A 23,895-nucleotide genomic window follows, 5' to 3' on the forward strand; every position below is an offset into this window, starting at 1 on the left:
TCAGGTTCTCCTGAGAGCCCACTAAAGTGGAACTTTCATGTTCTCCTCAGGGACGTAAAGTAAATTTAAAGAGGTAGGATGGCACTGACTTTCTTCAAATTTAAATTTTATTAGTCGATTAGCTGTACTTTTTAAAATGTTTTATTCTGAAAATGAATTTTCCACAATAATGCAATTCAAAATGAGCTCATTTATCTGGCTTTTCTACAAAGGACAATTGAAACACTTAAGGCGAAATTCACTTATTCATCTCCATTTAAGAATGGAAAAAAAGTAACAGACTTCAGGTATTGGTTAAGGTTAACAAAATATGGGAAGGCTCCTTTTTCTTTTCTTTCTTTTTTTTTTGGTAGTCTCGTGTAAAAGCTTTACATTACTATGGATATTTTATAGTAAGACACTTTTGTTTCTGACTTTCTTTATAAACCCATTTTTAAATTTAAAGGCACACAATAAAGCTTTATGCATTTATTAAAATATACACATTTTGTTAAATTTAGAATTTTCCCTTAGTATCTTGATAAATCAATATATTGTCAACACCACACATTTGAAAATAAAACACATGTCATAATACATCTGCATATTATTTCTTTCTTCGTGATACACTACATTTCACAGTGCACCAATGGGAATTAAAAACCACGAAACGAACAAACTTTAACAAATACAGCAATTTCATACCAAAAAAAGATAGCAGAGAACAACACTAGGAATTACCATCTGTAAATGCAAGTTGTACTTCTCAAGGACCAAATGAAAAAGAAACAAGTTAGTAAAATTTACAAGCTGTATTTATAACTTTGGATATGAATTAAACAGTAACGTTTCTTTTCCACAGTGAGAAAAGCTAGAATGTGGAGTCCTGTCATCAGATGATGTGACTACATGGAATGAGGACTATAGCTGCTCTCTTAAAAACCTGCAGCCCCCTCTCTCAGCCCAGACAGTTGAGGTATTTATGCACCATCATAACATTAACAGCATCTTTGCTTTGGAAAGTGGGGGTTTATGATTTCCAGGGTAAATCCTCGCCTTTGGGAGTGTGAATGAGACAAGTGTATCAGCAACTGCCAAGACCAATCAATAGATGTGCATGGAACATTCTCTTCATCCCCAAATCAGAATGAACACAGTCCTTTAAAGTCTGCACTGCAGGCGAAATTCACACGACTCACAATTCCCTTTAGCCAATGTTACCGATGTCAGTGTCAAGAAAACTTAACAGAAAAAAAAAAAAAAAAGCACAGAGTGAGTTCCCACCATAAAAATCCAGACTGCCCCTGTTTCCTAGCTCTCATATAAGCCATTTTCTTTCCTTATGTGTACCAACGTGTACTAAATGTCCCAAAGAGGGAGAAATTAGAACTACCTGTTGTCCGAAGACCTTAAGCCCAAAGCTATCTGTGAAAGTCCTATAGGGATTTTGTAATTCTGTGTGCGCAGAACACAGTTAAATTATTATTATTATTATTTTTGAGACAGAGTTTTGCTCTTATTGCCCAGGCTGGAGTGCAATGGTGTGATCTCGACTCACTGCAACCTCTGCCTCCCGGGTTCAAGCGATTCTCCTGCCTCAGCCTCCCTAATAGCTGGGATTACAGGCATGCAGCACCACACCTGGCTAATTTTGTATTTTTAGTAGAGATGGGGTTTCTCCATGTTGGTCAGTCTGGTCTCGAACTCCCGGCCTCAGGTGATCCACCCGCCTCGGCCTCCCAAGGTGCTGGGATTACAGGCATGAGCCACCGCGCCCGGCCCAGTTTAATGATTTTGTACACTGTTTTAGTTGATACTGCAGAACACTTATTCACCTTTGATGGGCTACAAAACTTCCACTCACCCCTTGTGGGCTCTAAGTCCTAAAAAAAAGAACACTCTATTTTCTTAGAGAAGTAATTTTGGCAAAAGGCGACTGCTGAGGTATTTCAGAATGATGCATGCACTACTCAAGACCAAGAAGAGGAAAGCATTTTAAAAAGGAAGTTGCTCTTAAGGAGAAAAAAAAATTAAAACAGCCTTTCTTCTAAAAGTCTTAGAGAAAATAAAAGTAGGACATAGGACCAACAATTATGTACACGAAAGGGGCTTTTTGCTACCCATCCCCATTCCCAGTGAGAAATACCAAGTAAACTCCTTGGTGAAACTTCAGCTTTCTGGTTCCTGCTTGTGGTGGGGCCTGCGGTTTGGGATGCTGTTTCTGAACTTGCTCACTGTTTAATTTCAAATACTGGTTCGTGGCCAGGCCACCACTGGTTACCTGCTGGTGCCTCTCTCTCTCTTAGAATCTCCAGAGGTCTTTGCAGACACATGGGTCCTCAGTTTCAGGGAGCTACACAGGTACAGGGGAAGCAGAGGCTCCATGAAAACTTTGGATAGAAACATCTTCCTTGACACGTCTTGTTCCAAACAGCATGAAAACGGAGCGCTGGCACACAGCCCTCGTGGCGACTTCTGGAGTGTGTTTCCTTTGCTCTCCTCTCTTTCCCCCCATAGGAAGTTAGGGGCACCTCTGCACTGCTCACTGACCTGAGGCTTAAACCCCAAGAGTGGACTCCTACCTGCTGCGTAGACTCCGTAAGCAGACCCCAGCTCTGGCTTTAGACACATTTCCTGAGTTCTGGCTTTTCCACACAATAAGACATTCTAATCTGAGATTCATAATTAGGTCAACGTGTGGCTGGCCCTCCGTGGACTTTCCTCTGACATCTTGGGCCCCTGGTAAAACCTAGCGCGAAAGGGGACGGCAATTTTCTCCAGTCTTCTATGTGGATTTTCAAACTGATGTAGCTTCTGTTTATGTTGCAGATAAGAGGTGGTACCTTGTAAGGTAGACTTCCAACAAATGTTGGATGTCTAACAAATGTTGGATTTGTCTTCCAACAAAAGAAAGGATGTCAGGTTTACCAACCCTTTTCAGCAGAATAGAGGAGAGAGATTTCTCTGAAGGAGTTTGTGTTTTGTTTTCCAATAATTACTAGATTTATATTCTGGCTGACCCATACTTTCTGAAGAAGGATGGATTGTTAAATTCAACAACTCTCTTCTGCCCGCCATTTATTTAAACAGATTTATCATGACCATTATGTAGGCATTTGATTAGCTACTAGTTTGTTACTAAGAAGTAGAACTGGCACACGCCTATAATCCCAGCTACTCGGGAGGCTGAGGAAGGAGAATAGCTTGAACCCGGGAGGTGAAGGTTGCAGTGAGCCAAGATCGTGCCACTGCACTCCAGCCTGGGTGACAGAGTGAGACTCTGTCTCAAAAAAAAAAGTAGCACTCAAGCTCAGTAAAACCTAGAGCTGAGGTTTTACTGTTTAGATTAGATAGATATAAAAAGTTGTTAGGTTGGTTGTTAAAACCTATTGTTGAACACTTTAAAGTGGCTGTTAAATTGTGTTGCCTGTCCACGTATTAAATGGCTGTATTTTCTTAGGTTCGTGATGAACGCAGACACAGGACTCAAAGTACAGCTATTTTTCCCTTTGATTTGTTAAATCAACTTGGAGTGTATATGTGGCTCGTTAGTTCCTTGCATAGGCAAGGAAGCCACCGTCTCAGCTTTCTTAAAGTTCAGCCTTCCCGGATTCACACTTTTGTCAGTTCCCCAATTATTTCCCACTCTCTCACCCGAGGAAAGCCAGCCAGCTCAGGGTGACATTCAAGTCTCTCTGTGAGTGAGCCCTCACCTGCCTTCCTAGCATTATTTCTTATTGTTGCATGTATAAGTCATGCATAAATCATGTGCTCCAGGCAAACTAGCTCCTTGCTTTCTCTTAATGGAGGCACAGCACAAATTCTTAGTCAGAGGACCACAGACTAGTAGACCTTATTCATGCTGATCCTTTGCTTGGCATGCCTTTCTTTCATTTCTACTTGATAAAATTCTACCCACTTCACAAGTTCCAACACAAGTGTGGCATTTTTTATGACCTTTTGAGAGGAAGAAGGCCTTCTTCGTATTTGAACCCCCAGAGCACATTACAAATCCCTCATCTCACCTGACACATTCACTATTGTTCTTTATTTATATATCCCATTTCCCCTATTTCATTTTTCTTTTTAAGAGACAGGGTATTCTTCTGTTACCCAGGCTGGAGTACACTGGTGTGATCATAGCTCACTGCAGCCTTGAACTCCTGGGTTCAAGTGATCCTCCTGCCTCAGTCTCCCAACTATCTGGGATCATAGGCACATACCACCACACCAAGCTCTATTTCCTCTATTTCTTAAGAGCTGGATTTTTATCTGACTCACGGTATCAATATCTGCCATAGTACATAATAGGCACTCCACAAATAATTGTTGAATAAATATTTCATTTTCCTCCAGTTCATTCATTCTGTCAATCATCAGGTATTTCTTGAATACACACTATATGCCAGGCACATGTAGCTAGCAAAATCTAGGTTTGAAGCTTATCTGTGGATTTTAATGATCTATGCTGTTTCAAACCTCTACCTGCATGGGGAAAAATTTGTTCTTATCATGCAGAAGTACTTCTTCTTGTCATTACCACTAATTCTATTATTTTTCATGGTGCTACTCATTGGCAAATTTAGTAAAGCATATCAGGGTTCTGCATTTATGCACTAAATATACATCTAGTTTTGTCTTATCCTTTCTGTTTCTATTTTTATTTGCCCTGAGTTCCTCACTTAATTTTTGTTTTGTATTATATATATTTTAGTAGCTACCTCAAATCCTTTTGAAATGAAGCAGAGTACCAATAAATAAGTAGAATAAACTCTGGAAAAAATCAAGTAATTGGCTCCAAACCACAAATCCACACAATGAAATCTCACTCGGAGAGCTTTTGCTATTCAGAATTCAATAAAATGTAGGTCTTCCTTGGACTCCCTTCAAGGGGCAAAGTTTCTAAGCTAATTATAAGGTGATCTTACTTTTAATGTGGTCCCACAAATACATCGTTTAGAAACCTGTTAAGAAAATAGTAATATTGTCATTCTAGTGATTGATAGTATTTGAAAACTGCATTGTAAAATCTGGGACTGTTTCACAGAAGCTGGTAAACCTGAGGACAAACATGTCTATGTACCTGAAAAAACTTTTTCTATCTTAGTGATTTTTTTTTTTTTTTTAAACTAAGGTTGCTAGGGAGGTGATTTGTCAACTTTAGAAAAATAAAGGGAGCTAAGCTTAAAATATACAAATATACTATTTGGGAAAAATGGCTCCTGAAATGAGAGTGGTTCATAGAATCTGCACAAAATCAATAGCAATGGTGTTAACCAAAGCATACATTTTCCATTCCCACCCATCCTATAGAAATTGCATTCATCTGCCACCAGGCTATTGTTACTTTAATACTTAAACCTCACTAGTAAAAGGAAGCTCTCTGACCCACGTTAAGATTTTGCTATTTTGCACTCCTATTTCTCTATTCTCATGTTTAATGAGTACAATCCCACCTCATCTATCTAGATGTGTATCAAGCTTAACAGATTGTATTTAAACCAGGCAGATTTGTTGAGTCCTATAGCCAATTCAAAACTTTGTTTTCAAAAGATGACTGATAATTAGTTTATAATTAATTCCCAATGATGTATTTCACAGAGTAGGCACTATATCTTTATGGTTAACTCTAGGGAAGAGAAAACATAGCATTGTCAAGCATGACATTAAAATGACAAAATGACCTCAGGAAACCAGAGTTCTAAACAATGACTACAGAAGAATAAAAAATATCTAGAAAATTGCAGTTATTTTAGTTTAATGGTATACATTGGCTATGATTACGATATGTAATTTATTTAAAGCATATTTTTTAAAAACTAGTTTCAATTGATCTTTATATGTATGTTAAAACCCAGTGCATCAGCCTGGAGACTTGTCAAGTTTGTTGTTTTATCTGCATTTACTAGGCTCCAGTGCTGCTCATCCACGGACTGTAGCCCCCAAGGGCAGATGCCATGCTTCTATTCATTCCTGTCACTTAGCATTTGGTCTATTCTCAACCAGTGTTAGTTGAATGAAAAAATGGACTTTCACCTCCCTGCCATAATCCTAAAGCATGCCAAGATGGCATGAGCCTCAGCCTTTCAGAAAGAACAGACTTGAGTGTTAGCGAATACGTCCTGGAAAAAGTTTGGCATACTGACACATCTAGGAGAGAAAGGACAAGGAATTTCTTCTTTTGTCCCTCTTTCAGGAAATCCTCACAGAGATTTTATTAACAGCTTAATTAATTTTAATAGCTTGGTTATTTTTATGATAGCTTGATTCAAATTGTGCCTTCACATACATTTGTACACATCTCAGTGCAGCCACAGGAATTCTTGTAACCCAAGAGTAGAATTTATATTATAGCCCATGTGTGTTTTTTTCCTTTGCAAATTCTCTCATCTATTCTATTTCTGAGAAAATTCTTTTAATAGCCCCTTCTATGGCCCAAATTTACATCTTACCAGGTAGATATTTCTGTGGGCTTCAGTGAAACTAATCTGGGAAATAACAGGAAAAAAAATACACCTCTGAAAGTGAGCTACCCCCGAGGAATAAGGTTCAGAAGTGAAACGTGATCTCATGGTCTCATAGAATGCAACTACCTAAGTCGCTGTACTTCAACCTATTTTGTTTTCAGAGTAGCACACACCAATCAAGTGGTTGCATATCTCAAAAACTACAGAATTTATAATTTTAGAAATATGAAAGAGAATTTGCAATGTGATCTCAGTGGCTGGCTCACTTCTCCTTGTAAAGATTTTTATCTGATTATAAAACAAACAACCTACTTCTTCAAGGCATATCAGTGCCATGAAATCATGCTCCACCTTTGCCCTCTTTCATCATATCACCAGGAGCTGCAGTCTGGTATAAGAGAGGCCATGACAGAGAGTTAATTTCTGCCAATGCCCTTCTGGCCTTCACTGCAAGATATGGTTATTTAATTTTCTTCTGGGCATTTACATAGAGCTTTGATGGTGCTTCTTACCATATCACTGGGTCTGCATGACTGCTTTATGGTGAATCTGAAACCATTGGGAAAATGGTCCAGAGTCCCTGACCTTTGCTGGATCCTAAAATTATAGTTTGGAAGCTGTGAGAATGTTGGTGAATAAAAAGAAGCATGTATCTTTTCCATGAATTAGTTTTGGGTGAGATTGCAGGATAAAATGATGCTTGCTCAGGAAGTGCCAATGCCCACCTACCCACCCTGACCTCAGGGAGCAGCACTCAGCCTGACATGCCAAGAACAGAGCTTTGTCCCCATGTCTCAGGTGACTGAAATTCTGCCTTCTGCCCAGAGCCCCTGCTTGGGCTTCAACCAGCAAAGCAAAGGCCTAGGAAACATTTGCTACCATCAGCTCGGGTGGTTGCACCTAAGATGGAATTTCATGTAGCCTCTCGTTTATTTATTTATTTTATTTAACAAGGCGACCAGTTAGGGCACCCAGGTTAAGCCCTTCAACAGAACTATCCTGAAGAGCAAAAGTAGCAAATGACAGGCTATGACTAGGGATTGAATTTGGGGAAGGCTGGATTTGTGAAATGAGAGCCAAAAAAGTTTTCACCTTCTAGCCCACAGGTTAAGTTACTGAAAATCAATCATCACCATTTCTACCCACTTGTGTGTTTCTCCTACTCTGGAGAGTAATCTAACTCATCATTTGCAATCAGGGCCTCTGAGTTCTGTTTGTGTTTGCTTTTGCTCTTCGCTTTGCTACTTGTCCGGCCGTTTGCCTTCGCATCTGACATCTGTTGGTAATAGAAGCCTTTGTCTTCGGTGGGCCCGCCCCAGTCCTCCTGGCTCTCGCCCTCTGTGGCGTAGGAGAAACCCTCCTCCACTGAGAAGGGGTCGTCCACGTCGTAGCGTTGGTAAGTGCTTTGGTGCAGGGCCTCTTCTCGAGCGCTGATTTCCAGGGTGCTGTTCCAGATGCCATATCCAAAATAAATGAGCAGACCTGTGGGGCGAGGGGAAAGGTACAGGTGAATAAGCAATTGCTTTGGGATCCTGGGACTAGCAGAGAGATCACCTTCAATGATGAAATCAAAGCTGGCGGGGGGAAGGGCGGGAATGTATTTTCTTTGGTTTATGTGGTGTTTTGAAAATACTTGAATTAGATGCCTTTTAAAAATGGCGAGATCTTGCGTTAAGTAACCCATATTTACAAATTTTCCTAAAAAAGTCAAAAGGTCTGACAACGCTGCATCCACGTTTCTACATGGTGATTTTTGGCTGGTGTTGAGAACTGGCTGCCTCTTTACACAGGATACGGGGTCTCTAGGTTACCTCAGTCCCCACCTCCCATGCTGACATCAGCTCATTACACTCATATAGCTGCCAGCCAGGAATTTGCATTTTCTACCCTGGGGTGAAATATTTATGGATCAGCAACAGTTTATTCCCAACCTTCTTATAAGATTTGGTTATTCTCTGCCTCCACTCAGGGACTCCATCTCTTGTTTCACCTCTTAGCAGCATTCATATATTATCCTGTGATTTACCTTGACATTTTACACTCACTAAAGGCATAATATATCGTGGCCACTCCAAGCTGCCTGCTTTCTTCTGTGTGCTCTCAGTGTCTAGTGTGTGCTACTATTATGTCCCTTAGAACATCTGTTGTGTGATTATGTGCACAGGGTCGTTTCTATTTTATAGACTCTGCAGAAAATTGGCACTTAATGTTTGTTGAATGAATGAGTGAGAACTCCTGATAAGCATGAAAGGTCCAGTGCAACCTCTGTGTTGATGTCATCCCAATCAAAGAAACTTGCCCCCCTCGTTAATATGTAGCATTCATATATGCTAATGTTTCATTTCTATGATTTAAAAAACACACATAAAAGTCGTTTATGAGTCCCCATTTTCTTTTTCTTTTCTTTTTTTTTTTTTTTGAGACAGGGTCTGACTCTCTTGTCCAGGCTGGAGTGCAGTGGCATGATGTCGGCTCACTGCAACCTCTGCCTCCTGGGCTCAAGCAATTCTCCTGCCTTGGCCTCTCGAGTAGTTGGGACCACAGGCGTGTGCCACCATGCCCAGCTAATTTTTGTATTTTTGTAGAGATGGGGTTTCACCATGTTGCCCAGGCTGGTCTCAAACTCCTGGACTCAAGTGATCTGCCTGCTTCCACTTCCCGATGTGTTGGGATTACAGGCATGAGCCATCACGCCTGGCCTGAGTCCCCATTTTCTATCTTGAATAGGCTGTGAAGGTTCAGGGCCTGGAAGTCTGAGAACCATAACCTTGGAGTCCATAGAACATGATAAGTAAGAGTGTGGGCTCTGTGTTCAAATCCTGCCTTCATCACTGTTAGCTGTGTAACCCTGGTCCCATTACTTAGCCTCTCTGTTCCTCAGCATTCTCTGTAACACCATGAGAGCTATAGCAACCCTCTTAACATAGGAGTGCTTGAGGATGAAATGAGGTAACTGGTGGTTCTCAACCCTGGCTGGCTGCACTTGAAAGTCACCTCGGGGCGTTTCTTGAACCACTCTGATACCCTAGCCCCATCCTGGAGATTCTGATTTAATTAGACTGCAGTATAAACCAAGCATAGGTATGTTTTTAAAACTCCACAGGTGATTCCAATGGTCAGAGTGTCCCTGAGATAATGAACTGTGCCTGATGGGCACAGTGTTCCACTGCCCACTCAGCCCACAGTATGGCCTAGGCACTGGGGTCCACACAGTATGCAACCTCCTTCCCGGGCCCTAACATCCTCCTCTGAGTAGCACCAGTCTCTTTGACTTTGCTAACCCTGCAGGCATCTGCTGGGCTGGTTTGCTTAGAACTGCAAGTCAAGCCTGCTTTGCTGCTGTGGTGCTTGAGAAATCTTGCTGCCTTTTGAATTTGAAGTGTGCCTTTTTAAGCTTGGATTTCTCCCTCCTTGTCTCAAATGACTTTGTCCCCCCTCCCTCCCACACTCCCCAGTGAAATCAACTTTCCAGAAGCCACAGTAAGCAGAGATTTATAGTCCTAATTGGTAATAAATCCTAGAGTTAATTATTTGCAGATGTAGCTATTAGTGCTCAAATGGTGATTTCATCTTTTAAAAGCAGGGTATTTACTCTTTCTTGTCTGTAGGTGGGGGGTGGCCATGGGGGATAGTTATTATCCTTGTGTAGAAAAGGGCATCACATTAAGGCCTCTTCTAAGAGTGCCAGTGTGCTAGTTCTTGGAGAATGCCTCTGTCTGAAGCATGTTTGGGATCTGAGAATGGATTTCAGGCGACCAGGCAGGACCTGTGCACACCTCCTTTTGCACAGCTTTGCTTTTTTGCCATCTTTTCTTCTAGACATCCAGGCAGATGCCAAATATTACCCCCTACTCCTGCTTGGTACCTATTATGCCAATTCTTTCCTTTCTGATGCCCTTCTCTGACTTTGCTTATAGATGAGTCATTTCCCTACTGAACTTAATACCATCTTTTTCTTTTCCCTTTGCCCCAAACGTCTCTCCTCTGCCACCACAAAGGTCATTGCTCAGTCGCTAGTTTGACTTCACTCATCACTGGTTTGTCAATTCCAACAGACCTGTCCCTGCCGCCACAAGGTATTTTGGGTGTCAGGTAGATTCATATTATGGGAATTTTCTAAAAACCTTGAATCGTAGATATTTAGAGCTGGAAAAGATGCTATAGATCATCTACGCATTCTAAAACCTTCATTTTACAGAAGAAGAAAGAGAGGCTGGGAAAGAATAAGTGACTTGCCTGGATCTGAGAAGGAGAGGAACCAGCTTTATATACGGGGGGAGAGAAGTCTCTTGCGTGTCTAGTCCTTCACACCTCCTCTTCCCTCCCCCAGGCTGGTTTACAGACTATGCCCACTGCAGTAAATATGTGGTAAGAGGTTAGGTTTACATGTGTTCTTTGGGAGTGGCCAGGCCTGGAAGGAACGTGTGTGTGTGCGTGTGTGTGTGTGTGTGTGTGTGTATGTGTCCGCATGCTCTCACATATGGACTGTGGTTACTTTTTACTTTGTGAAGACGATCCATGGAAGCTTGCCACATAAATATTTATGGGTCTTTTCATGTTTGCTCTGAACCCCCTGGAGTTTCAAAGGTGTGTCACTCTGTCTTCAAAAATGCATTTCAAATGTGAGTTCTGTGAAACAAGAAGTGGCCATGTGCATGCAGCCTGCTAGAGGAAATAGTAGATGCAAAGCCACTCCCCTAGGGCGTGGCATTCTGTGTGTCTCCCTTTCTTGCTGGCCCTTGAGTCAACTCAGGAAAAGGGGTGTGAAGCTGAGAAGGATTGGAGAAAAGAAAAATGGAGGGGGACAAAGAAACAGAGAGGAACACGTGAAGGGAGGGAGGGAGAGAGAGAGAGAAGAGAAGAGAAACGTATTACCATCTGTCCCACATAAACAAGGGCTTTGTGTCGGAGGAGTAAACAGAGCTGCTCCACGCCGCCTGTGTGGAAGCAGGGTGTTTTGTTTCTGCTCCCTTTTTTAGTTGGCTTAGAGGAAGAAGCATGAGGTAGTTTCTGAAAAATCTGTGGGGGTTCTGGGAATCCTGAATCATCTAAACTACACAAAGCACCTCTGTGTGCTGGGTTAGGATAATGATGGATCGTTGATGTTGCACCTTTGTCCCAAGAAGCTCAAAATGTTACACAAACAGTATCTTGTTTTGTTTAGACTCCATTTAACCTGTCTGGGAAGGTGTGTGTGTGTGTGTGTGTGTGATTATGTGCATTGCACACTTCACAGACAGGACAACAGGACAGTGGGCACAGAAAACATAAGGGAAGGTCCACAGCCACATAGTGAGCAGGTGGACAGTGAATCCTTCCAGGTCTCCCCATGCCCTAATCCAGGGCGCTTCTATCTCTCTTACATCTCCCGTCTACCAGGGATGGAAAACAATTTGGCTTAATGTTTTGTTTGGAAGAACATATACAAAAGTGGAGCGAATAGGATCATGAATCACCAGCTCCCCTCACGCTCCCTCCCCTGACCCCTTCTCTACAGATTGTTTTGAAACAAATCCCTTCGATCATAGGTTTAATTTGTAAATATTTGACTATGCATCTCTAAAAAAAAAGTATCATCACAACTAAAAATTAATAATAATTTCTTAATATTATCTGATATCCAGCAGTATTAAAATTTATCTAAATTATTACATGTATGTGGAAAACTCTTCACTTTATGAGGCTACACACATGTTCCCATGGTGCCATCATTGCTTGAAGTACTTTTTGGGCACTGCTAATCAAGATGGTCACTGGGAATGGCATCATATTTTTTTGTAAACTCTTACAGAGGGCAATCTCATATCTTTTGAGGGTGGATTTGATTTTGCTATAAGCCAGAAGTCATTTGAAACCAAGCCTCAAGACTAAGATGGCTAATTCACAAATAATACTATTTATTCTATTTGGATATTTAATTCTGTGTACCTTAAAAGCAGATAACTTAGATCCATTGCTTTGTAGTTACATAACATATGTCAGTAAGAAACTAAAGGCAGGTGTGATGTTAAAAATCAGAGGGTGTCAGCCTTTGTGCTGCAGCAGTGTCCTGGAGGCTCCTCTGTGGGGCTGGAATTATTTTTTTTGAGTTGATGGGTCATGGTGGGGGTGCCTGGTGTGTGCAGGAAAGTGACTAGTTAGCAGTAAACACAGAAGTGTTTCAATATTCTGGCTGGGCACGGTGGCTCACGCCTGTAATCCCAGCACTTTGGAAGGCCAAGACAGGTGGATCACCTGAGGTCAGGAGTTCGAGTCCAGCCTGGCCAACCTGGTGAAACCCCGTCTTGACTAAAAAAAAAGAAAAACAAAAACAATAATTAGCTGGGCATGGTGGCGGGCACCTGTAATCCCAGCCACACGGAAGGCTGAGGCAAGAGAATTGCTTGAACCCAGGAGGTGGAGGCTGCAGTGAGCTGGATCATGCCACTGCACTCCAGCCTGGGCGACAGAGTGAGACTCCATCTCAAAAAAAAAAAAAAGTTTCAATATTTTAACACAGACATGGTTGAACTGGGGCACGTGGGCTGCATGCCTGCCCTGGTCAAAGGTAATGGTGGTTAGTCTTATGAAAGTCTGTTTGCAGGCCGGGCGCAGTGGATCACGCCTGTAATCCCAGCACTTTGGGAGGCTGAGTGGGCGGATCACGAGGTCAGGAGATCGAGACCATCCTCGCTAACACGGTGAAACACTGTCTCTACTAAAAAATACAAAAAAATTAGCCAGGCGTGGTGGCGGGCGCCTGTAGTCCCAGCTACTCGGGAGGCTGAGGCAGGAGAATGGCATGAACCTGGGAGGCAGAGCTTGCGGTGAGCCAAGATTGTGCCGCTGCACTCCAGCCTGGGCGACAGAGTGAAGACTCCATCTCAAAAAAAAAAAGAAAGTCTGTTTGCAGTGACGGGAAATATTCAAAGGGAGGCTTTGGCTTCGTTTCTAGACAGAAGTTCCCCAGTGGAAAATGTGTCTATGAGAAATTCAGGCTAGACAAGATCAAGAATCATGCCTTTAGCAATTGAATGGGCTTTCTTTATGATATTAAACACTTTGTGGTTGTAATGCACTTTATAAAAAAAAAAAAAAGCACTTTCTCATCCATCATCCCAGGGAAGTTAAGAACTGTGTGATAAATCAGTAATTGAAATAGCACTGGGACTCATATCTCTTAACTCTAGCCTGAGGGCTGTTCCTGTCCCACCCAGGTGCCTCCAAGGAAGGTTTACAAAAGCTAAGCTTGCCTTCATATACTAGGGTACCTTGGCATCAGCAGGTGACATACCTGCTCACCCACCTGTGTTTATCCATCCTGTGCAAATTAAGCAAATGACCCCAAACCTACAAGTAAGAGAGGTGGGAAAGGGGGATCTTGATCATATAGGAGAAATCCTAGAACAAAAACTCAACTCTGAAGAGAGTGGGTAATGCAGACAATAACAGCATATTTCCAACTCTGAGGGCACACACTTAGGTTGCAGACCAGGTCCCCTATCTCCAGAGTTCCTGGGAACTCCCTGTCCTCTCCATGAAGCTCCATACTCAGAACCGAGAGAGGTGGGCCACCTGACCTCAGGCTGGGTGGAGCTGCCTCTTCCTGGGGTGCACTTTCCAGCAGGAAGCTCTGCCCACTGCAGATAGCTGAGGCACTTTGTTATGCCCAGAGGGCTTTTATTTTGACTACTCTGGGATCAACTTTCCAAAACAGACATTTGCCAAAGCAGAAAGGGAGACTGGGTGGTAATGAGAAGGTATGCTTCCCACCCACCTCAATCCCCACCAACTCCCACTATTGCTGATTATTTTTTAAAATACCACCACGAGTCTGTTGACTATAATAACAACAAGGCTTGTTTAATATGGTGTGGCCAGGAAGAGCAGGCTTAGGATGAAGTTGGGTGGAGATTCTCTCCATGACCCTGCAGCTGATCTAATGGGAAGTCATGCTACTTTATGTCTCAGTTTCTCATCTGCAAAATGGGGTTAGGGATGCTTATTTTATTTGAGGTATATAATGGCCATGAGAAGTAATGCAATCTTGTTAAAGAATATGAAAAAAACCTAGTAGTCTGAGCCAGCAATTCTAACTCAATAGAAACCCAAGAGAAAAGTGTCCACGTGTCCACCAAAAACATGTACAAGAATGTTCACAGCAGCTCTGTTTGTAACAGCCCTAAACTAGAAACAACCCAAATGTCCCTGGACACTAGAATGAATAATATATTGTGGTATATTAACACAGTGGGAGACTAGACAGCCACAAGAACGAACAAACTGAAACTACAAGCAACAATGGGCGTGAATCTCACAAACATAATGTTGAGGGAAAGAAGGCAAACATCCCCTCTGTTGTGGCTTGAATTCTGTTCCACGTAAGCTGTGCATGCCAGCTCTGTGCCCTCCACCTCTTCATTCTTTGGGCTCACAGGAGAGCCAGTGTTTCAGCTGCCACCGATTGCAGAGCCCTGTGAGTGCTCCGTCCGCTCTGCGTCCGGCAGTGCACCTCTGCCAGCAGACAGCCTCACGATTGCATGATCCACCTCCACACTCTACCTTCACCCTCCCTCCTTGGAATCCCACCAGCCTTGTTGCCAACCTCGTCCTGGCCTTCAGGATTATTCTTGCTCATCTGAGCACAATTTTGACATTGGAAGAGCCCATTGTTTTTTCCTCTGCCTCCAAGGAGAATTTCAAGCTTATTTATGGGGCATGTCATCAAGAATTTAGTTATCAGGTCCCAATTCATCGCTCTTTCCTTCCCTCCTCTTCTTTTTCTCACCTGGCTGCTTTGGGTCAATTTCCAGTTGGATTTCAGATAATAGCTCAGGTATAGACCATGAGGTGTGTCTTCTCTTTGGGATATTTCTATTTTGAGATAGGATTCATGAGGTCCATTGCCCGTATCACAAGTCCCGTCCTCAATCTACAGACAAGAATTTGATTTCCTCAGAAAGACTGAAAAAATTCCACATGGCAGCTCCCACGGTAAGGGCAAACTATTCTAACAGGCGATTACTTTATAATAAAACCCCGCAGGGAACAGCAGGCCCGAAGGATGCCCTGGAAGATACCGTGGTGTAGCATTCTCACTGAGCCCCTCCTAGTTCCATGTTCCCTGAGACTCTGCCCAACCCTTTGAGAGGTTCTTTCACAAAACTGCATCAGCTAAAAGGAAAATGAAGGCGCTTTGTGCTCACTTTGATGGGATTAATACACATTTGCTGTTTGTATTCCTTTTCTTGTCTGAAGGAAAAGAAACATGTGCTGAATAATCTTGCTGGGGCTTGTGCCTCATTTTTCTCTCTGAGTTGTGTTCTTCTGAAGGTCAAAAGCTTAGCAAAACATTGTTACAAAAATGCCGTAATTAAGATTCATTTAGAAAAGCTTGGATAAAAAAATGTGTCTTAAGAAGACTATCAAGTTATGACTCAGCCTAATCATGTAAATCTTCAGTTTCATAAACGGCTTCATTTAAAAATATCTCTACTGTTTTCCCCCAGAAAGTTACACTATGTATAGAAAGATTAAGAAAAATCTGATATCTTGGAGGCTCAGAAGTTCAGAGGTGACATATTTATCTTATAAGACCATTAAGGATTTTATAGCCAATTTGGGATTGTGGGTTGGATATATTTTATATATGCAAAAAATAGTTTTTGAAAAACAAGTCTTTGTAATTAAATTATCTGCCCTACTTGATAAAACTATTCCCCCCTTAGAGCAGTGCCACGCATTCGAGTCAGCTAGAGGGCTTGTTAAACCCTAAATTGCTCTCAGAGATTCTGATTCAGTAGACCTGGGGTGGAGTTCAAAATCACATTTCTTTTTTTTTTTTTGAGACAGAGTCTTGCTCTGTTGCCCAGGCTGGAGTGCAGTGGCATGATCTTGGCTCACTGTAACCTCCGCCTCCAGGGTTCAAGAGATTGTCCCGCCTCAGTCTCCCGAGTAGCTGGGATTACAGGTGCCTGCCACCACGCCTGGCTAATTTTTGTATTTTTAGTAGAGACGGAGTTTCACCATGTTGGCCAGGCTGGTCTCGAACTCCTGACCTCAGGTGATCTGCCTGCCTTGGCCTCCCAAAATGCTGGGATTACAGGCATGAGCCACTGCACCCAGCCTCAAAATCACATTTCTAACTAGTTCCCCGATGATACTGATGCTGGTGGTCTGGGGTCACACTTTGAGGACCATTGATCTAGATCATTGTCAACTTGGCTGCCTATTAAAATTACCTGGGGAACTTAAAAAAAATTCCTCAACAATTGGCCACCAGACCAATTGAATCAGAAAATCTCTGTTGTGGGAGCCTGGGCTTAGAATGTTTCAGAAGCAACCCACGGTGATACTGATGTGTAGCTAGGGTTGAGAATCTTTGTTCTGGGTGCAACTTAGTTATATAGCAGCCTTCAAAAATCATGATACTAAAGCAGTTAGCAGCAGGTGCCCAGAAATACTAGCAGTCCTTCCCAAATGTGGTTTGCGGGCTGTGCATCGGAATCACCGGGTGCTTGTTGAACTGCAGACTTCTGTGCCCTCTGGCTGGCCAGCCCCACTCTGCAGGGTGGCATTCTTCTGAGTCAGTGAGTAGCAGTTTCTGGAGGGAGTTTGGAGTTTGTGCTATCAGCAAGATTACAAAAGGCGCTCAGGGAGTTTTCCTCTGCCTGATAGCTGGAAGGGCAGCCTGAGTCGCTGCAGGTTCACATCGTGCTTTGGCATATGATAGCCAGTCTGTCCATACTTGTGGACAACGAATCATTTTAGATTTTTAAAAGAAAGGCCAGAAATACATGTTTCTTATTGCTTTTCTCAACATTTTCTCATTTAAGCCCCAAAGAATAACCAGGTCAAGGCTGATAAAATTATCTGCATTTTTACAGATAAGTAAACTGAGGCCCAAAGAAGTTAAGTAAATTTCCCAAAGTCACAAGACAAAGGAGGGGCGGAGCTGTGATTTGAAGTTGGTGCTGTTTGACTCCAAAGGTAAGGGCCCCTGCCACCTGACTGTTTTGGCGAAATGCCTCTGGTGCTTCAGGAGCCATAAATATTCTGCAGAACTGGCTATAGAGTTTTCAATGCAAAATGAAAACATGGGTCCTCTTGCTCAGAAATTATTAAGAATTCAAGATGGCAGCAGCAGAGCATTAAACCAAGCGTGGGACCCTGTGCACAGCTGTGTGTCCATGAGGCCAGCCCTGTTGCTATGTGTTAGGCTCTATCGAAGGTTCTAATGAAATGAATCTGCTCAGAGTCACCCTGGTGGGGTAGTAGGAGCCCTGGATTTGAGCATGGGTATACTGAGTTTTAGTAATAGCTCTTTGAATAACTTCCTGTTGACTCTGAGCACGTTATTTAACTTCTTGGAGATTCAGTTTAGTCATCCATAAAATGGAGAGAGGGAGAAGTGGGAAGGTGGTGGACTACATCCGTATTTCTCCAACTCCAGTTATTTATATACCACATTTTTAGTATATAACCATTCAGGCTATAACCATGGCCTCTGGCCCCACACCCCCTGAGTTCTAATCTTGGCTCTGCTATATTCTAGCTATGTGACCTCAGGCAAGTGCCTCAGTTTCCTCATCTGTAAAATAGAGATTGCTGTGAGGATTACATAAATAAAATAAGTAAAGCCTTCAGAGTAATGGCCGATATGTGATAAGCGTGATACAAGTGCTCATTATTACTATTCCTATGAATCATACGGTACCTGTACTAGTAGTACTAATGTTTTTTCTTTAATATGACTCACACTTGAAATTTTAAAAAGTCATCTATAGTCTCTTTCCAAGTAATAGTATTTGTGAAATCACCAGATTCATGTGTATGTGTGGTTTTTCTAACCCAGGTGAAAATGTATAATAACTGTACAATATTTTTAAAAGTTCATTCATATGCTCTCTAATACCAGTTGAAAATATTACCAGTGGCCGGGTGCGGTGGCTCACGCTTGTAATCCCAGCACTTTGGGAGGCCGAGGCGGGCGGATCACGAGGTCAGGAGATCGAGACCACGGTGAAACCCCGTCTCTACTAAAAATACAAAACAAAAATTAGCCGGGCGTAGTGGCAGGCGCCTGTAGTCCCAGCTACTTGGAGAGGCTGAGGCAGGAGAATGGCGTGAACCCGGGAGGCAGAGCTTGCAGTGAGCCGAGATTGCGCCACTGCACTCCAGCCTGGGCGACAGAGCGAGACTCCGTAAAAAAAAAAAAAAAAAGAAAAGATTACCAATGGAATGGGCACCGCACTGTGGGTAGCATTGTACTAGACACTGAAGGCCCTTTTCAGCTTCAGTAGTCTATGAATAAATAAGTCTGTGCGTATTTGTGTCTGTGTCTTGAATAATTTGACAAACACATGACTGAAATATTTCTACCCACTTCCATCACTTCTATCCAGAGTAGAATCTGCATTGGCTGGCTACATGTTTAGAGTGGAAAAATGTTTAGAGATAAGAGACTGTATTTTTAAAAAAGTTTTAAAATGTTTATTTTTAAAAAAATTTTTTGAAATGGTGTCTCGCTCTGTCTCCCAGGCTGGCGTGCAGTGGTGTGATCTCAGCTCACTGCAACCTCCATTTCCTGGGTTCAAGCGATTTTCCTGTCTTATCCTCCCGAGTAGCTGGGATTACAGGCGCTTGCCACAACACCTGGCTAATTTTTGCATTTTTTGTAGAGATGGGGTTTCGCCATGAAGGCCAGGCTAGTCTCGAACTCCTAAACTCAGGTGATCTGCCCTCCTCGGCCTCCCAAAGCACTGGGATTACGGGCGTGAGCCACCACGCCCAGCGAAGAGATTGTAAATGTGTTGTAAAAAATGGTTAAAATCTTGATGAGTCAGTGGGGTCCTCTCACGAAATCCTCCTGAAGTCTAACCAAGGGGACTTAGAATAGTGAAAAATTGGGACAAAATGCTTACAGGAAGCCATAGATCAGCCTTCAGAAGCAAGGAGTCAGGCCTCTGGGGAAGACACATGCCCTTTCCATTGATTGCTATGTTTTTCCCCGCTTCTTTCTATCTATATCTTAACTTATAGGGCCACTTTGCATTCTACCCCCTCCTAGTTTTTTCTGGCAATTCTGACTCGAAGTTTTCCTTTTTCCCCTTTGAAGAGTACTTTATAATAATTTAAGAGGTATTTTTCAGCACATACTGTGGGCACCCTGCTCCAGGCACGGAGGACACACGTTGAACAACTGTATTCCTGACCTCTAGGAGCAGATGCACTGCCACTCATCACTAAGAGTCTCTGTGGGCTGGGCGCAGTGGCTCATGCCTGTAATCCCAGCACTTTGGGAGGCTGAGGCGGGCAGATCACGAGGTTGAGAGTTTGAGACCAGCCTGGCCAACATGGTGAAACCCCATCTCTACTAAAAATACAAAAATTAGCAGGGCATGGTGGTGCTCGCCTGTAATACTAGCTACTCGGGAGGCTGAGGCAGGAGAATTGCTTGAACCCGGGAGGCGGAGGTTGCAGTGGGCCATGATCAAGCCACTGCACTCCAGCCTGGGTGACACAGCAAGACTCCATCTCAACAACAACAACAAAACCAAAACAAACAAACAAACAACAACAACAAAAAGAGTCTCTTTGGCCTCTCTCGGGCTAAGTGACTCGTGTGTTTGTCTTGCCTCTCCTTTAGGCAGGGTTTACTCTTCTATTCCCCAGAGCTTCTAAAGATCCTCTTTAGCTAAGAATTTGTTATCAGAGACCCCCAGGGTTACCAAGTTGTTCAGGGGACATACAAATAGTGACTAAGGAACTTTAAAATGAGTCTCCCATTACACTTCTCAAGTTCTTACTAGCATCAATCCCCAGCCACCTCATGAACATCAGAGATTGTCCTAGATGATAAGCAAGTACTGCAAATACAATAGAAATGGATCACAAAGTAAAATTAGAAATCTTAGAAAAGGTACAGGACTTCTTGAAGTCCATGAAAGTGAGTTTAGAGAACAATTTGAATTCACACCCAAAATTGTAGACAATTGAGGACCTAACAGCGTCATATTAGTTATTACCAGCAGGAGAGAGAAAATCAGTAAGGATGGTGGCATGATGGGTACTTCCCAAGTGAATGATTGGAATGTCAGTGAATGAAGAAACGACCTTGGGAAATATGAAAAACTTTTGAATATTTTACAAAAGTCAGTATGAAGTAAGAGATGTTAAATGATGCCATGATTTAATTTTGTCAGAAAAATTATGCCAAAAAATCCACACTTAATTCACACTTTGTTCATTTAAAAATGAGAGAATAATTGCTATTTTAATTTAATTTTGTAAAATCTAAGATAAATAATTTATCATTTTACAATTCTTAGTTTCTGTGATAAAATTCCAACCAAATGCCCTGACCCCAATTATACTATGCTATTTTTGTCCCCTTAAAAATGTGGATTCACTTTAAGTGGACTTTTTCTGGTATTAATTATCCTGATATAGAAAGAACTTTCAGTAATTCGGTAAAGCGATGGATTAATCAACATCATTTTTCCAGAACCAATGACTAAGAACATTACAGGCAGAAAGGGGACAACTGGTTTATTGACTCTCAGGTGGAACACAAGGGTCCATAGAACCAGCCAGATTTCTCTAGGAACGGAGTTCCCTAGTCCAGCTAGGAGGTAATTTTGGGATAAGGGTGCTTAAGACCTTAAAAGGGAACTCTTAAGGCTCCAAAGGAAGTTGCTTACCCACAAAGCACCAGACCGCAAACCGGATCCATGTGATGGTGGAGAGCTTTAGCATGAGATAGATGTTCACCAGCATGGCAAAGGCAGGCACAAAGGGGAGGCAAGGGGCCATGTAGGGCAGCTTCTTGGGGTTCTCTGGCTGCTGCAGGATCACAAACACCAGGGTGCTGATCAGCAGCACCATCAGAACAACCAGAAGGATGGCCCACCAGCTCTGCTCTGAGATGTAGTCAGAACCAAAGATGATGAAGGAGCAGAAGATGAACATGAGGATGAAGAGCAGGAGCACGCAGATGGTCACCGTGTGCCCTGTCGCTGCTGTGGGCCGGTCCATTTTGCCTGGAAGGCCCAGCCGGATTCTCATGGTGTAATAATGAGGCCCAATCAGCTTCTTTAACTTGATGAGATAAATATTTTCGGATTCATCAGCTTCTATGCCTGTGGTCATGTCCACGGTGCCGTAATTGGGGTGGTTGACGTTGTAGGCTGACTTGTCTGATTTCCCTATGAGCATCTCATTGTCTCCCAAGGATGGTAAATTCTTGGCCCCACATGTGTTGGTGGCTGGGCCAGAAAATTCATCCCCTTCACTCACAGGAGAACAAGCTTCCTTCTCACAGTCAGCCAGAATGCCCTCCTTCTTCTTGGTGTGCTCCTCAGACAAGAACTTGACAAAACCATCAATGTCACTCTCAGGTTGGTATCGAAGGAGCAAGACACAGACAGAGACCAAGGTGTAGGCCAGGAGCGTGCCAATAGACATCATCTCTATCAGGTCTCTCAAGCTGACCAACAGCGCGAGGAGCGCTGCCAGGAACCCCGACACGATGCAGGCCACCACTGGCGTCTCTGTGTAGGAGCTGACGTGAGCCAGGAACCTGGAGGGGCCAGGCAAGCAAAGGGTTAATGGTGAGCTACAGTGACCGATTCCAATGCAGCCAACGTAGGGAGCTAGATCTATCAATAGGCTGGTGTGATTAACTCCTCCTTGTCCTGCTCCACCAATTTACTTCTGCATTCACTACTTTAAATCCAGCTGCTATTCCTACCCCAGGATTTGGTATATAATTAAAAGAGGATTCACTTTAAATCTTTGATTTTTTTTTTGGTGAGACGGAGTCTCACTCTGCTCACTCTGTCCCCCAGGCTGGAGTGCAGTGGCGTGATCTCAACTCACTGCAACCTCTGCCTCCTGGGTTCAAGTGATTCCCCTGCCTCAGCCTCCCCAGTAGCTGGGATTACAGGCGTGCACCACTATGCCTGGCTAATTTTTGTATTTTCAGTAGAGACAGAGTTTCACCATGTTGACCAGGCTGGTCTTGAACTCCTGACCTAATGATTCACCCACCTCAGCCTCCCAAAGTGTTGGGATTATAGGTGTGAGCCACTGTGCCTGGACTAGTTCTTTGATTTTAAGGCAAACTTCTTTAGTAAAGTTCCTAATCATTATGTACTGGGAAGGGTTGATTGAACCTAGGAGATCTGTCTTTCAGAAACCTTGATTGAAGCCCAGGCTCTGTGTGAATAAGTGATGGTTGGAGGAAGTCATGGACCTGCTTGGGGGTCCTCCTGACCTGTGAACTAGCATCTTAGCATTCCCTTGGAGCTTGTTAGAAATGTATGTTCTCAGATTTCACCCAATACCTACTATACCAGAATCATAGTAGGGTGAGGCCTAGCAAACTGCTTTAAAAGACCTCTAGAGGATTCTGATTTATGCCAAAGCTTGAGACACCACCTATAACAAAAGTTCATGGATTTAGTTGGCAAAATAGCACAGTAATTGAGAAACTGTGCTCATAGATACAGGTTTATGTCCAGCTAGTTACTGACTGAAGAAGAGACCAAGAAGAGTGACTGAATGGCACGTGCAGTAGGCTCCCTCTCCCTTCCTCTCTCCTCCTGGTCCCTTATTTTTATGGTTCACACAAGACTGTAAATGTGCTTGAAGCCGCAGTATCTTTCCTCTTAGTTTCTTTGACAGCAGAAAAATCTTTTGGATGTATGAAGTCGCCACACCTCCATCACCCTAGGCCCCTCTTGATTGTTTTGCAACCTAATCACAGCAGTTCTGATCTGGTGATGGCTTCAGAGAGTATGCAGGGGAAATGAGTCAGAAGATGATGACTGCAGAGACAAAGTCCCTGAACCGGCCCCCTCTGCACACCTGAGAGCTCCTTGGCCTCCACGGTTTACTCCTTGCTTTGTGCACTTGAAGAGTGCCTTCTCAGCAGGCCCCTCATGCTGGAAACAAAGGGCTGAGGCCACATCCCCTTCGTACCATGGGCAGATGGGCCACTTCATGGCCAATGTAGAGGGCAAGAACTGCCAATATATTGGTGTGGTTAAAAGCCTGGTTTTTGGAGTCAGATGTTCTGGGATCAAATCCTGACCTGCCACTCAGTAGCTGAGGGATTTGTGGCAATTTTGTTTCACCTCTCTGAGTCCTAGTAGACTTCATATGCAAAATAGAGTTATTGTGAGGACCAAATGGGATACTGTATATACAGCAACCAGGATACACAAATGTTCAATAAATGGCAGCTGGTGTTGCTGGTATTGTTAAAATCTATTCAGAGGGTCTTATCTACTCTTTGTTGATTTTTTTTTTTTCAATTTCAGAGGGGCTGTGGAGAGAGGGGCATTTACCAGGCCTCAATGTGAGGAAAGGCCTAAGATGTCCCTAGGATGGTTCTTCCTTCTGGAGGCCACCCAGTAAAATAATTTGACACCCATCATCTTCACAAAGGAGCACACAATGTCAACTG

The 23,895-nt window shown here is 43.0% G+C and overlaps 1 protein-coding gene and 1 long non-coding RNA gene across 3 annotated transcripts in view; one reads left to right on the top strand and one right to left on the bottom strand.

Annotated features, from left to right (window-relative positions):
• Window positions 1–453: 453 nt before the first annotated feature.
• The window catches only part of SLC7A14 (solute carrier family 7 member 14), a 130,445-nt gene continuing 107,003 nt past the window's right edge, over window positions 454–23,895 (bottom strand). The window contains exons 7-8 of one of the 2 annotated variants that reach the window (XM_032173996.2): window positions 21,429–22,005; window positions 454–7,928 (exon numbers count right to left, since the gene is read on the bottom strand). In XM_032173996.2, coding sequence (XP_032029887.1) covers window positions 7,641–7,928; window positions 21,429–22,005 — 865 coding nt within the window. In that variant the 3' untranslated portion in view covers window positions 454–7,640. Of the gene's footprint in view, window positions 7,929–21,127; window positions 22,006–23,895 lie in introns of both variants that reach the window. The other variant, XM_032173994.2, reaches the window with a different exon arrangement.
• Window positions 7,836–23,895, top strand: part of LOC131380913 (uncharacterized) — a 38,516-nt gene continuing 22,456 nt past the window's right edge. The window contains exons 1-2 of the long non-coding RNA XR_009209205.1: window positions 7,836–7,953; window positions 17,312–17,414. This is a non-coding gene — a long non-coding RNA (uncharacterized LOC131380913). The remainder of the gene's footprint in view (window positions 7,954–17,311; window positions 17,415–23,895) is intronic.

The sequence above is a fragment of the Hylobates moloch genome, unplaced genomic scaffold (genome assembly GCF_009828535.3).
Source record: "Hylobates moloch isolate HMO894 unplaced genomic scaffold, HMol_V3 SCAFFOLD_13, whole genome shotgun sequence".
Lineage (NCBI taxonomy): Eukaryota > Metazoa > Chordata > Mammalia > Primates > Hylobatidae > Hylobates > Hylobates moloch.